The sequence below is a fragment of the Cricetulus griseus genome, chromosome 8 (genome assembly GCF_003668045.3).
Source record: "Cricetulus griseus strain 17A/GY chromosome 8, alternate assembly CriGri-PICRH-1.0, whole genome shotgun sequence".
Lineage (NCBI taxonomy): Eukaryota > Metazoa > Chordata > Mammalia > Rodentia > Cricetidae > Cricetulus > Cricetulus griseus.
The window spans coordinates 43,119,265-43,133,394 of record NC_048601.1 but is presented as its reverse complement, the minus strand read 5'-3'; the positions used below and the strand labels follow the sequence as shown (position 1 = coordinate 43,133,394).

Below are 14,130 nucleotides of genomic sequence, written 5' to 3'. Positions count from 1 at the left end.
ATACTAGCACACCCAGCTCCTTGTTTTGGTTTTGAAACAGGATCTCACCATAGGCTAGGCTGTCTTTGAACTCACAGAAATCCCTCCCTCCTTTCTAGGGGTGGGATTAAAGGTGTGCTCTATCATGCCTACACCTGTTATTCTTTATATATTTTAAAGGTTTAAAGGTGTATATATATATAATTTTTTTTTTCAAGGAGATGTAGGGGAAAGGAGTCAGTAGTGATTGAGATTTTATTTCATGGAGAAGATGATTCTGGAAGGGACTATTGATTGGAAAAAAAATCAGTTCACTATTGGATTATAGTTAGCAAAGTGTAAACATGAAATACATGGTTGAAGGATGAGTCTAAGAAATTAGAGCTAATTGACATACAAAGGTGTAAAAATGACGCTGAGTGAAATTACTAATTGTACATAGAGAAGAGGTAGGTTGAGCACTTGAGTTGCTGCATTGAATAGTTGAAAATGAATGGTAACCTTGCAGAATGCTTCTTTTAGTGTAGGGAAGTTGAGGTATGAGAGTTAACCACTGGATACAGCAACATGGAGGTTACTGATCTTGATAGGGACAAATTAGATTTAGTGATAGAACTAAAAGCCTGACTGGGAGATACCACTAGGAATCTTACTATATAGGACAGTGAAGAAATGAGGTAGGAACTAGGAAAGGGGAAGAGTAATGAAAAATAATGAAGATGGGAAAATAATATAGGTAGGGGCAGTCTACCAGGAAGATGTGAATGTAGTTGATAAGAGGGAAGATTGCTCATTGTCATAGGTAGGTGAACATGAGCACATAGATTGTTCATCAGGAGGTATATATGAGAAAGTAGCTGGGCATTCCCCCCCCCCGCCCCCCCCCCCGATGCTTCAGTTTTAGAAAAGAAATAGGAAGTGATGGGGGAAAGACGTTCATGTATTAATCTTACTGACTAGAGTTTTACAAAGCTAAGTGATAATTTTTTACCTTATTTTCTATACTTATTTGTCAGTTGATATATTTTCTTTATTTTTAAATAAAGCAATAGAAATAAGTTGGGAAGTAATACTGAAAATTTTCTTTTCTAAGAGGAATATTTAAAGTGCCTGTGAAAGTATTTCTAGGGTAAAGACTTGCTGCAGTTAATTATCTGTTATGTACATGTTCAGCTCAACAGAGGTCTTTGTTAACTGACACATTTTACCTTTACTGGTGCCATCTCAAGATATTTATGTGTACGAGTGTTTTGCCTATATGTATATATGTACACCACATGCATACTTGGTGCTTCTGGAGTCAGAGAGGCCCTTGGAGGTCAGGAGAGAACATCAAGTGTGGAACTGTGTTTATAGGTGGTTGTCAGCAGGAATGTGATTGCTGTAAACCTAACCCAGGCCCTCTCCAAGAACAGCAAAAGAGGGGAGCATATATATCTTCTTAAAGCCCTGGTTCTCAACTTTCCTAATACCATGACCCTTTGATACAGTTCATTATGTTGTGGTGACCCCCAGCCATAAAATTATTTTGTTGCTAATTCATAACTGTAATTTTGCTACTGTTAGGAATTTTTGTTTGTTTGTTTGGTTTTTTGAGACAAGGTTTCTCTGTGGCTTTGGAGGCTGTCCTGGAACTAGCTCTTGTAGACCAGGCTGGTCTCGAACTCACAGAGATCCGCCTGGCTCTGCCTCCCGAGTGCTGGGATTAAAGGCGTGCGACACCACGCCCGGCCCTACTGTTATGAATTATAAATGTCTGTGTTTTCCTATGATCTAAGGTGATCTCTGTGAAAGGGCCATCAGACACCCAAAGGAATTGTGACCCAAAGGTTGAAAACCACTGCCTTTAGAGTATATTCATTCCTGCAGACAGGCCAAGTACATCTCCTCACCCTTTTGTTTTAACACCTCAATCTTGAGGCGAAACATGCCTCTGTCTGATGCAAGTAGGAGCCATAGTTAAATCACTTTTAGTCAGTATCAGGTGTGCAGGCTGCTTCCGCATCGTCTCTTGGTTTTTTGTGACCTTTGGAAGGACTGGTCCAAGCAGTCCCATTGTAGATATTTGAGATAGGAGTCCCTCTGCTAGGATTACAGGCAAGGGCCTCCATGCCAGTGATGAAGGGGCATTTTTAAAATTTAAATTAACTGTGGGGTGATAGACATATGTGTAACAGGGCCCATGGAGATCAGAGGGCAACTTGCAAGAGTTTGGTTCTCCACAGTGTAGGTTCCAGGGATTGAACTCAGGTCATCAGATTTAGCAGCAAGCTCTTTGCCCTGCCAACAATTCTAAACCTACATCAATCCTGTAGTTTCTGTGTATCAGCACAAAAATCTGTCATGAATTTTCCATTTAATATCCAAAGTCTATGAACTAATTTTGTTGATCACGAACCTTCCTACTTCTTCAGGAAATGTTATGTTGAGACAGGCTGATCTGGAACTGGGTTCAAGTGATTCTCCAGTCTCAGCCTCTTGAGTAGCTGGAATTACAGTCTGTGACACTACTTGCACTTCCTCAGGACCTTTGAACTGCTCTTGACCTTGGTGGTTGTGGGTTGTTAAAATGAAAAGGATGGGGAGGGTTTTATCTCATGTTAGCCCATGCTGATCTTGGATTTCTGATGATCTGTCTCCATTTCACAACTGCTCTAATTACAGTTTTACATTACCATGCCCAATTTGTAGAGTGCTAGGGATCAAGCCCAGGGCACACCATCTATGCTAGGTGAGCATTCTACCAACTGTGTTACATCTCCAGCCCCAGATTTAAAGCACAGAACAAAACAAAACTGAATTTCTTATAGTAATGTTAGTGTGATTTGATGCAGCTTCTGGATTGCTGCTAGGTTATCATCATTTCCATACAGCATTGTCTGATCTCCTGAATCACAATTGGAAACTATACTCCTAGTTTATAGGGATGCTAGACAGTCATGTAGCAAATTAATACTCTTTTCTGTAATTACATTTAGTGAGATTACTGTCTGCACAAGAAAATAGGTGTCATCCCTAACTTTTGTATAATTTAGACTGTTCAGGTATCATCTTCACATCTTTTCTTATATTAATGGTAAAATGTGAGGGAAGGATTAAAAGATCTGGTACTATTCCCAGAGAGACATGAACAAACCTCTACTCACCTTTGATTAGGAACCATTGTCAGACCAAAGTAAGGACATCACCAAAGTCCACCTCCATGAGCACTGGCTCAGTTTATACTTACTGGTTGTTTTAGTCAAATGTTCAGTGTCTCTGAAGAGACACCATGACCACAGTAACTCTTAAAGGAAGGATTTTAATTTTAGGACTTGCTTACATTTTAGGTAGTGGTTCATGACCTTTTTTTTTTTCTTTTTTTTTCTTTTTTTGGTTTTTGGAGACAGGGTTTCTCTGTGGCTTTGGAGGCTGTCCTGGAACTAGCTCTTGTAGACCAGGCTTGTTTTGAGCTTACAGAGATCCGCCTGCCTCTGCCTACTGAGTGCTGGGATTAAAGGCGTGCGCCACCACCACCCGGCTGGTTCACAACCTTCTTAATGTGTGCTCATGTTGTGGGCACTCCAACCATAAACTTATTTTCATTGCTATTTTATAATTCTAATTTTGCTACTGTTGTAAATCATAATGTGAATATCTGTATCCTCTAGTGGTCTTAGGCCATTCCTATGAAAGTGTTGTTTGAACCCCCTCCCCCAAAGGGGTCTCAACCCACAGGTTGAGAACTGCTGGTTTAGAGGCAGAGGCAGGTAGATCTCTATGGGTTCGAAACCCAGCCTGATCTACAATGGTTTAGAGGTTTAGTCCATTATCAGCTTGGCAGGAAGCAGGCAGACAGGGTGCTGGAGAAGGAACTGAGAGTTCGTCTATATCATGACCCACAGACAGCAGGAAGAGAGAGACACTGGGCTTGGCTTGAGTGTTTGAAACCCCAAAGCCCACCCCCAGTGACATACTTCTCCAACAAATCCACACTTCCTAATCCCTGTCAAGTAATGCCACTCCCTAATGACCACATAAATTCAGAGCCTATGGGGGTCATTCCTATTCAAGCCTATACTAGTGTTAACTTAAAGGAGTATGGATAAAGTGTTAATTACAAGAGCAGAAGTGACTCTAAGGCAGTTTTATCATTAAAAGTCAACCCCAGCATACCTGGCAAGATACAAAACCTGGAAATATGGAACACACTCTGCCACTTTTAGCCAGCTGATCAGGTCAGAGAATGTATCTTTTAGGCAGCAGAGCTGATCTGGGCGTCTTCTGGGTTACTCAGCTTGTATAAGAGTGTTTGGGGTTAAGAGCACTTGCTGTTGTTCTTTTAGAGTACCTGGGTTTTGATTCCCAGCACCGATGTGGCACCTCACAATTGCTTGCAACTCCAGTTTCAGGAGATCTGACACACTCTTGTGGCCTCCTTGGGCAGCAGGCACCCAGGGGGTTCACATACAAGCTTTCAGACAACATCTATACACTTACAAAGTCATCAGTTCTTACTGCTTATATGAGCTTGGGGAAGATGGGTTGTAGTGAGCTGGTCAGTGTTAGTGTTTTATTTTGGAGGAAATTACTACCCATCAGTGAATAGACATAAAAAATAGGTTACTTGTATATTTTGTCTCATTCATGTGTGCATGTCTATATGTTAGTGTGTGTGTGTGTGTTTTCATCTTTGTAGTCAAAGGATGCTGTTGGAATTCTTTTTCCACCATAATTTGTTGAGTGGGGTCAAGTCTTTTGTTGAACCCAGAGCTTGCTGGTACAGCTTGTTTGGCTGGCCAGACAGCTTCAGGGATTTCCATCTTTGCCTTCTTTTTTTTGAGACAGGGTTTCTCTGTGTTGCTTTGTAGCCTATCCTGGCACTCGCTCTGGAGACCAAGCTGGCCTCGAACTCAACAGAGATTCGCCTGCCTCTGCCTCCCGAGTGCTGGGATTAAAGGCGTGCGCCACCAATGCCCAGCCTCAGTTTGCCTTCTAAGTGCTAGAATTATAGACAGGCCACTGATTCTACCTAGTACTTCATTCTGGGGATCCATACTCTTGTTTGTCCTTATGCTGGAGATGTGCGTGCCTTAAACATTGAGCCATCTTTGTAGCTTGTGTACTTTATTACTATGTCAGATAGACTGGGACCAGTACCGTGAATACCTCACATGACAGTGACTGAAAAGGCAGGAAAAAAAGAACTTCGTTGTTTTTTTTGGGGGGGGCGGGGTTTGGTCCTGCGGGGAGCCCCCCCCCCAATCCACTGTGTGGATTGGCCTAGAGCTTACTTTGTAGACAGGACTGACCTTAAACTCTCAGAGATCTTCCTGCCTTAGTGTGGTAGATTGAATGTAATTTGCTCCCTTAAGCTCATAGGAAGTGGCATTATAAGGAGAAATGGTCTTGTTGGATTGGGTGTGGTCTTGCTGGAGGAAGTGTGTCACTGTGGAGACAGGCTTTGAGGCCTTATGTATGCTTAAGTCATACCCAGTGTCCCAGACCAGTTCCTATTGCCCGTGGGCCAAGATGTAAGAACTCTGGGCTCCTTCTCCAGCACCATTGTTTCCTGCCATGATGATAATATACTAAACTATAAATAAGCTACCACAATTAAATATTTTCCTTTATAAGAGTTGCTGTGGTCATGGTGTCTCTTCACAATAATAGAAACCCTAAGACACTTCATCTCTCAGGTGTTGGATGTGGCTTATTTTATACTTCTAATGGTGGGAAACTTTCCTAGTCTGTGTAAGCATTATAGCATGGAAATCATGAGCATCTTTATAGTGTCTGTATTTAGTGTTAAGTATTTGCAAGGGTAATTGTTAATATTTTCTGACTTTTTTTCTTTATAGGATTCAGTGGTCCCAATTTAAAGGTTATTTTATTTTCAAACTGGAGAAAGTGATGGATGATTTCAGAACTTCAGCTCCTGAACCAAGAGGTCCTCCCAATCCAAATGTTGAATATATTCCCTTTGATGAAATGAAGGAAAGAATACTGAAAATTGTCACTGGATTTAATGGGTATGCACATAATAATAATAATAATAATAATAATAATAATAATAATAATAATGGGTATGCACATAATAATAACAACAACAACAACAACAACAACTTAAAGATTTAAATTTAACCACATAGATGTTATTTCTTTAATTTTTGTTATATCTGGTTGGTAATTGACTCTTGTATCTCTAGTGTTTTTTTGGGGGGGTTCTCTGTAACAGCTCTGGCTGTGTTGGAATTTAATTTGTAGATAAGGCCGGCCTCGAACTCAAAGATCCACCTGCCTCTGCCTCCCAAGTGCTGGGATTATAGACCTATACCACCACCACCCAGGTGTGTTTGCCAAATTTTGGCTCATAAATCTCCTCCCCTCCCGTTTTTTGTTGTTTTGTTTTTTGTTTGTTGGAGGCTGTCTTGGAACTCGATCTGTAGACAAGACTGGCTTCAAACTCACAGAGATCCATCTGCCTCTGCTTCCCAAGTGCTGGGATCAAAGGTGTGCACCACCACTGCCCAGCTTGGCTCAAAAGTATTTTAAATGTTTATAATCATCATTGAAAAAAAATTGACTGATTTTATGAGTTTCAGGGGTATTCATACTTTATACTTTATACATGCATTTATCAAGATAGCAACATTTCGTTTATTAAGAAATATTTTAATGTTTTCTTGGTATTATCTTGATATTTGGTGAAGACTTATTTGTACTCAAGAGGTTCATTTATTTTAGAGTTTGCTTCACCCTTTCTCCCAATAGCTAAATGTTTTTAATCTTTTGTAAAACACTGAAAACACGAGGAACACTAAATGAATATGATACTTTAAAAATGTTGCTGTGCTTCCTAGTATTCATTAAATTCTTGTTTAGAACTTACTGAAGGAATGATGGGTTTGTGAAGTTGAGTTGTTGAGTATTGCATTTGGCACTAGTAATTTGAAACGTGACAACAGCATGAAATACAGTGAATTGGGTTCTGTTAATAAGATCCTGCTTATTGGTAGGCGTTATGAGAAGAGGTTTTAATTGTGTTTTCATACCACAAATAGCCTTATTTTTTTGGGGGACTGGAGTTTGAGACAGGGTCTTAACATAGCCCTTGAATTCACAGAGATCCACTGCCTCCTTATTCCTGTTGGCATTAAAAGCACACCACCATTCTCAGCTTCTTATTTCCATTGTAAGCTTAGGAATTTGCCTGCAATACCAGAAGCTTAAGCTCTGCCATTAGGTCTATTACTAAAACTTTTTCCAGAAGGTACCCTGTTTCCTTCTAGTTATTTAACCATATGCCTGTTTATTATGAGTGTAGTTGAGGCTCTTTAAAAGCACCAGTGAGAAAGAAGCCACATGTTATGTGTGTTATATGTTGCATAAGATTTATTCTTGAGCTGGATCTGTGTAGCATAAAGAGACTTCCTTTGTAGAATATTGTGTAACGTACACACACACACACACACACACACACACACACACACACACACACACACACACAGCATAGATATTCCAAATGTATGGGAGTAAAATGAATTATACCACTGCATTTTGAATATTGAGCTAATTTATAAATTAGTAAGAGCAAATATTCTATTAGGCTAGATAACAGATAAGTAGGTTATTAGATAAAGTTAAAATATTTATGATTTCTTAACCTGTTAAAACATGTATTCATCTACTATAGATGATTTGAATAGTCATTAAATGCCTAAGCACACTTAAATGTAATTGCTCTTAAGGTGTTTTTCATCTTTGAGCCATAAGTATTTTAACTCAAGTTTTCAGAATGGCTGTTGGGTTATTTATTCTAATTAGGCAGACTTTAAGTTTAATTAGTGATACATTATGAATTTTCATTTTATATCTGCCTTTTTGGTCTATAATTATATACTGATATGTTGAAACATGATGGTCTTTGTTTTCAAGTTCTGAATAAAGGTTTTGATGTTTTTTTATCATATTTTTTGCTTTTTACTCTCAGTTTTTTAAAAAATAGTATTTTGTGTGTGCTGTGTGCCTGTGTTTATGCTCATTTGTGCGGTGCTTGTGGCCACCACAGGTTCTGTGATACTGTCTTATTGTATTGATCCCTGGCCCTGGAGTTCATTGATTGGCTAGACTGGCTGGCCAGTAATCAAGCCCCAGGGATCCACTTGTCTCTGCCTCCCGCATTTGGGATACAGATGTGTGCTACCATCCAAGCTTTTATAAGGGAGCTGGTATTCAAATTCAGGTCCTTATGTTCAGGCACAGCAAACACTTGACCCACTGAACTATCTCCCCAGCCCTATTTATCAGTTGAGGTCTTCCAAGTTAGTATTATTCTTTCTTTTTTTTTTTCTCGAGACAGGGTTTCTCTGTGTAGCTTTGGAGCCTATCCTGGCAGTTGTTCTGGAGACCAGGCTGGCCTTGAACTCACAGAGATCCACCTGCCTCTGCCTCCCGAGTGCTGGGATTAAAGGCGTGCACCACCAACACCGGCTTTTTCTTTAATTTTTAATAGGTTGTCTTTGATAAAAGTGATATATCTTATCTTTTAAAAGATTCCCAAATGTGACCATCTGTCATGTGTTGAGCCCCTCTTTTTTGGGTTTTTGAGGCAGATCTCACAATGTAGCACAGGCTGGTCTGCACTCGTTCTTAAATCATCCTGTCTCAGATTCCTGAGTGCAAAAGTGGCACGTGAGATGAGTGAGCTACCACAGTAGACTACATGTACTTACTGATTACTTATCAAAGCTTTAGTAAAATCACATGACATGACTCCAATATATCTATGTTCAGGCACAGCAAACACTTGACTTACTGGCTTCCATCAACTTGTGACCTTAAAGTATGGAAACACACACACACATACCCGTTTTTATTCTATGTGCATTGGTGTTTTGCTTGCATATGTATCTATGTGAGGGTGTCAGATCCCCTGGAACTGGAGTTACAGATAGTTTTGTGAGCTACCATGTAGGTGTTAGGAATGGAACCCAGGCCCTCCTGAAGAGCAGCCAGTGCTCTTAAGCACTAACCCATCTCAGCCCCAACACGTTCTTTTTTAACAATCCAAAAAAGAAAGGAAAAACATGCTATCTTTTGTGATTTTGTTTTCTAATACATAAATAGCTTCTGTCTTTCTGTACGGTTGTAAGCAGGCTCTTTTGTTTTTGGTAAATGAAGTTGGGGAGCAGTGCTGTGAGCCATGCTTGTTTGTAGTGCATATTATACAGGCCATCTTCTGTTGATCTGTTCCTCTAGGTAAGAACATATCTCACTTCAACAGGTTCGGGTTGTTTCTCTTTCTCGTGTGTGTGTCTGTGTCTGTGTCTGTGTCTGTTGCTGGAGATTGGAATGAACCCTTTGTAAATTCTTGGCTAGCATTTTACCCCTCAGCTACATCCTAGCCCTGTCACAGAATGTCCATTTATTCCTCTGTATAATAACTATAGTTACTTAGTTTTTTATATTACTGTGTATATTTTTTCACAGTTTTATGTATATCTCTTCTGCCTACATTTGATGTTCCAGTTTGTAAAATGGCATTTTTTTTCATGTGTTAGTAGCCCTTTTGTTAATGCTTTTTGTTTTTCTTAAGTTTTTGGAACATTTTCTCTTTCGTGTGTGGGCATTTTGCCCGCATGTGTCTGTGCACCATATGCATGCATGGTGCCCTTGGATGCCAGGATGAGGTGTCAGATCCCCAAGAGTGGAGTTACAGATGTTTGTGAGCTGCCATGTATGTGCTTAGGATTCAGACTCAGCCCTTCTACAAGAGCAGCAGTCAGTCCTCTTAACTGCGGAGCCATCTCTCCAGCCCTGTTGTTTGTGTTACTGTTTTTCTGAGCTTTTAGTTTTTAAAGGCTTGACAACAGATTATATTAGTATGTCATTTTTTGCTCTTTGAATTGCAAGTTATCCTCTCTGTTATTTTATTTTCTTTTATTGAAAAATTCTTTGCATACAATATATTCTGATTATGTCTTCTCATCCCTATCCATACCTTTTTCCTTTGGTCTCCTGAGAAACAAACTGATATCTAAGAAATAATAGTAAAATAAGATAAAACCAAATCGCAATAGGACAAAACAGAAGAAAATCACAAGAAACACATAACTGCAGAGACATAAAAATTCACACATAGGAATCCCATGAAAACACAAAACTGGAAACCATAAAGGACCTGTAAGATTTTTTTTTTTTTAAAAAAAAAAGCCTCAATACAACATTATTAGACAACTTCCAAAGATTTTGGGTTCGTTTTGTGTTGGTCTTCTGCTGGGCATAGGGTTCTACCCTTGTTTTGTTTTCCCCAGTGAGACTCCCCTGGAGAAAAAAAAAAAACTAGCTTATGGTTAGTGATCAGGGTGTGTGTCCACTTCTCTCCACTCTAGCACCCTATCTTGTACACACCTGTGCATGGTGCCACAGTCTCCATGACATCATATGTGCACCACTTGTGCTGTATTTAGAAGGCCTTAATCCCATCTTACACTCTTTCCTCTTCTGCAGAGTTCCCTGAGCCCTGAGGGGAGAGATTTGATTGATAGAGCCATCCCAGTTTGGGCTGGTGTTTTCTAGGTCTCTCATTCTGCACATTGTCTGACTGTGGGTCTCTGTATTTGTTCCTATCTGGGCAATAGAAAACATCTCTGTTTGGGCCAGGCATTGGTGGCGCACACCTTTAATCTCAACACTTGGGAGGCAGAGGCAGGTTGTGAGTTGGAGGCCAGCCTGGTCTACACAGTGAGTTCCAGAACAGCCTCCAAAGCTACAGAGAAACCCTGTCTCGAAAACAAAACAAAACAAAAACAAAAACAAAAAAAATCTCTGGTGATGGTTTAGCAAGGCACTGACTGATCAGTGAGTACAGTACCATATTATTGGGGGTCATGTTACTGTTACAATTCTTTAGCAGAACAGTAATATTTGGTTTTCTCCTAGGTACCTGGGCTATCTGGTCTCAGGTCTTGGCCACCCAAGGAGAGTCAGGGTTCCAAGTAGGTATGGGTTCCATTTCTTGGAGTAGGCCTTAAATCCAGTCAGGTATTGGTTGGTTACTACCCCCAACCAAGCTTTGTGCCACTGTTGCACCAGTGTATCTTGGGGGTGGGTCACCATTGTAGATTGAAGGGTTTGTAACTGGGTCGGTGTTTACCTTTCTCCCTTGGTAGGGTGCAGAGTATTTTCTAGTGTCACGAACACTAGTCTACAGGGGTGAAGGTTATAGGTAGTGCCGGCTCAACTTCCGTGTTCAGTGCTTTGTCTTCAGCAATAGGGTCTTAGCAGCATCATTTTATGGAGAGCAAGACCAATAGCCTGGGCTCTTTGGGGGACACCATGGGGACCCTTTGGTCAGCAACTTGATTAGATGTAACTCATTCTAGAACTGGAGGTTTCTTTTGGTGTGGAAAGATGCCTAATTGCCCCCCCCCCCAGTTGTTTGGTGATTCCATTTAGAGTTACATATGTGTGCATATTTGAGAAGCTTATATTTAATGGGTTTACATACAACTCTTCAAATAGCCCATTCACTTTCTTTTTTGATTAATATCATATTTTTTACTTTTTTTTTTGAGTAGGTTTTTTTTTTTTTTTTTTTTTTTTGATTGCCTGAATGGTTAGCTTCTGGAGATAACTGACTTTCTTAGAAGACTGAAGTAGACATCTAGACTGCTAGGTTTTTGGATGTGCACTGAGAACTCAAGTGGTGGTTTTATGTGTGTGCTGCACATGTACATCTCTTCTGTCTACATTTTGTGTACTAGTTTGTACTTTTGTAAAAGAGCATTTATTTGGATTTTATCCTTTGTAGATTACATATTTAAAACAGGTTTGCTGTTTGCTTTATCATTAACTTCTGGTTGTTTTCATGGGACTGAAAGAATGGGTCCTTCCTTTTGTTACTTTGTTCTTTACTCACTGGGGTACTTTATTATTGCTTCTGGGGCTTCTGTTCCTTTACTAGTTGAACATTGTTTGCATTTTTGTTAATTATTGGGGTAATCATTTATTACTGGATAAATTTAAGATTATTATGTGTAAAGTGTTTAGTCTGCGTGTATGAATGTATGGTCACCTGGCACCCATGGAGATTGGAAGAAGGTGTGATCTCCTGGAATTCGTTTTCCTCTCAGGATGTTTATGGCCTGAAGGTGGCTCTCCTACACCAACTGTTCCTACTGAGGTTAGACTAAAATCACCTCCTTGTTCAGCTGTAAATAATAAACATACTGAGCTTCCTGGGTGCTGTGGGTTCTCTACCCTAGACCATCCAATCCTAGCTTTCTGTGTCACTGTGTCTGTGTTCTTCATTGTTTTCACTACTGTCAGTCCAGGTTCTGGGACCTTGCAAGGATGCAACATCATCTTACTACTGTCTGACTGTGTATCTCTGTCTGGTCTGGCACTTGTGAATTCATCTGTATCTTTCCTAAGAGCTAATTTTAAAGTTGTGACCTACCACTTCCAGCTTTTCTTCAGTTTTTGATGACAGATATTTAAGTTAGGTTCCATTTGTCAGCCTGAGTAGAAAAGACATAAACTGCATTGCTACACATAAAAGTGAACCCCCCCCCCCCTTCTCTGTGGCTTTGGAGGCTGTCCTGGAATTAGCTCTTGTAGACCAGGCTGGTCTCGAACTCAAAGAGATCCGCCTCCCTCTGCCTCCCAAGTGCAGGGACTAAAGGCGTGCGCCACCAACGCCTGGTGGCTCTTTTATTTTAAAAGAATTTCATATATAAGTACTGTAAGTACATAATTTCCACCCCTCCCTCTCTTCCTGTGGCTCCCGACTCTCAGGTTCATGTCCTTTGAATATGTAAGTATATATAGCATATTGAGTTGATTCAGTCTTGCTTTATGTATATGTGTTTAGGGCTAATCACTTGGGATCGGATGATTTATTTATCAGGGAGCTCATCCCTAGAGGATACTGTTTTTTCTCTTCTTGCATCCATTTATTACTGTTAACTGTTTATTTTATATGCTTAAGTATAGGTTTGTGCACTATAGCATGCAGTAGTGCCTTAAGGCCAAAACCAAGGTCCTCTGTAAGAGCAGTAAGTACTCTTAATCATGGGACCTACTCTCTATGCATTGTTTGCCCAAGGCTCTTCATCTGGGGAAGGGTCTTATATTTTCCCCACCCACGTAGGCACGTCAACTGATGTTATACAGGTCTTGCTTGAACAGCAATATTTTTAAGACTTAGTGATGCAGTTTCCTTTTCGTGTCTAGAAGACAACTGCTCAGCAGCAGCTTTTTTGGTTCTCTGGCTCATGCAATCTTTCTACCCCCCTCTTCACAATGTTCTTGAGCCTTAGATTGTTGTATTTTGAATATTTGTGCATTTCTGTAATGACTTCAATCTGCTGTAAAAAAGGAAAGAAAGAAAGAAAGAAAGAAAGAAAGAAAGAAAGAAAGAAAGAAAGACTTCTTCGATGAGGGGTGAGAGCTACACTTCTTGTGGGTATAAAGATAAATACTTAAAAGTGCAGATAGAAATTATGTCAGTTTAGGAACATGGTAGTAGAAGGTTCTCCTCAAGGCTCCATAACCTTGGATCAGCTGTGGGTAGTTAACTAAGTTTATAGTAACAAGCATAAATTTTCCCTATTTATCCATCATTCAGTCCAGTTACACAGCTATTGGTTAGCCCCAAGATAAAAGTGCCATTATTCAACTATTGGCGATAGATACCTTGCTGGGCCAGACATTGTGGTTTGTAGGGTTTACAGCTTGGCAGTTTTCGTAACACCTTTGGATGCCACTAGTCCTCAGGAGAGCGGCTTCCAGGTGGGTTCTATTCTTCCAAGTCCTATGTCAGGAGTGTGTGTGATGTCTGCAGCAGTAGTGTCTTGTGTTTTCGTTTTTTTTGTTTTGTTTTGTTTTTTTGTTTTTGTTTTTCGAGATAGGATTTCTCTGTGGCTTTGGAACTAGCTCTTGTAGACCAGGCTGGTCTCAAAACTCACAGAGATCCACCTGCCTCTGCCTCCTGAGTGCTGGGACTAAGGGTGTGCGCCACCACTGCCTGGCTCCAGCAGTGGTATCTTACCTTCACATTCTGCTAGGCTACCAAGGGGCAATATTGATTGGAGAGACTCCCCTGAACAACTCGAAGGACGATTTTCTTTGCTCAGCACTGGGGTTTTTGTTAGTTCATGGCTCTTG

At 40.3% G+C, this 14,130-nt stretch overlaps 1 protein-coding gene across 1 annotated transcript in view; it reads left to right on the top strand.

Annotated features, from left to right (window-relative positions):
• Ppp4r2 (protein phosphatase 4 regulatory subunit 2) overlaps window positions 1-14,130 on the top strand; it is a 42,660-nt gene that overhangs the window by 17,886 nt on the left and 10,644 nt on the right. The window contains exon 3 of the mRNA XM_027428977.2: window positions 5,820-5,990. Coding sequence (XP_027284778.1) covers window positions 5,820-5,990 — 171 coding nt within the window. The remainder of the gene's footprint in view (window positions 1-5,819; window positions 5,991-14,130) is intronic.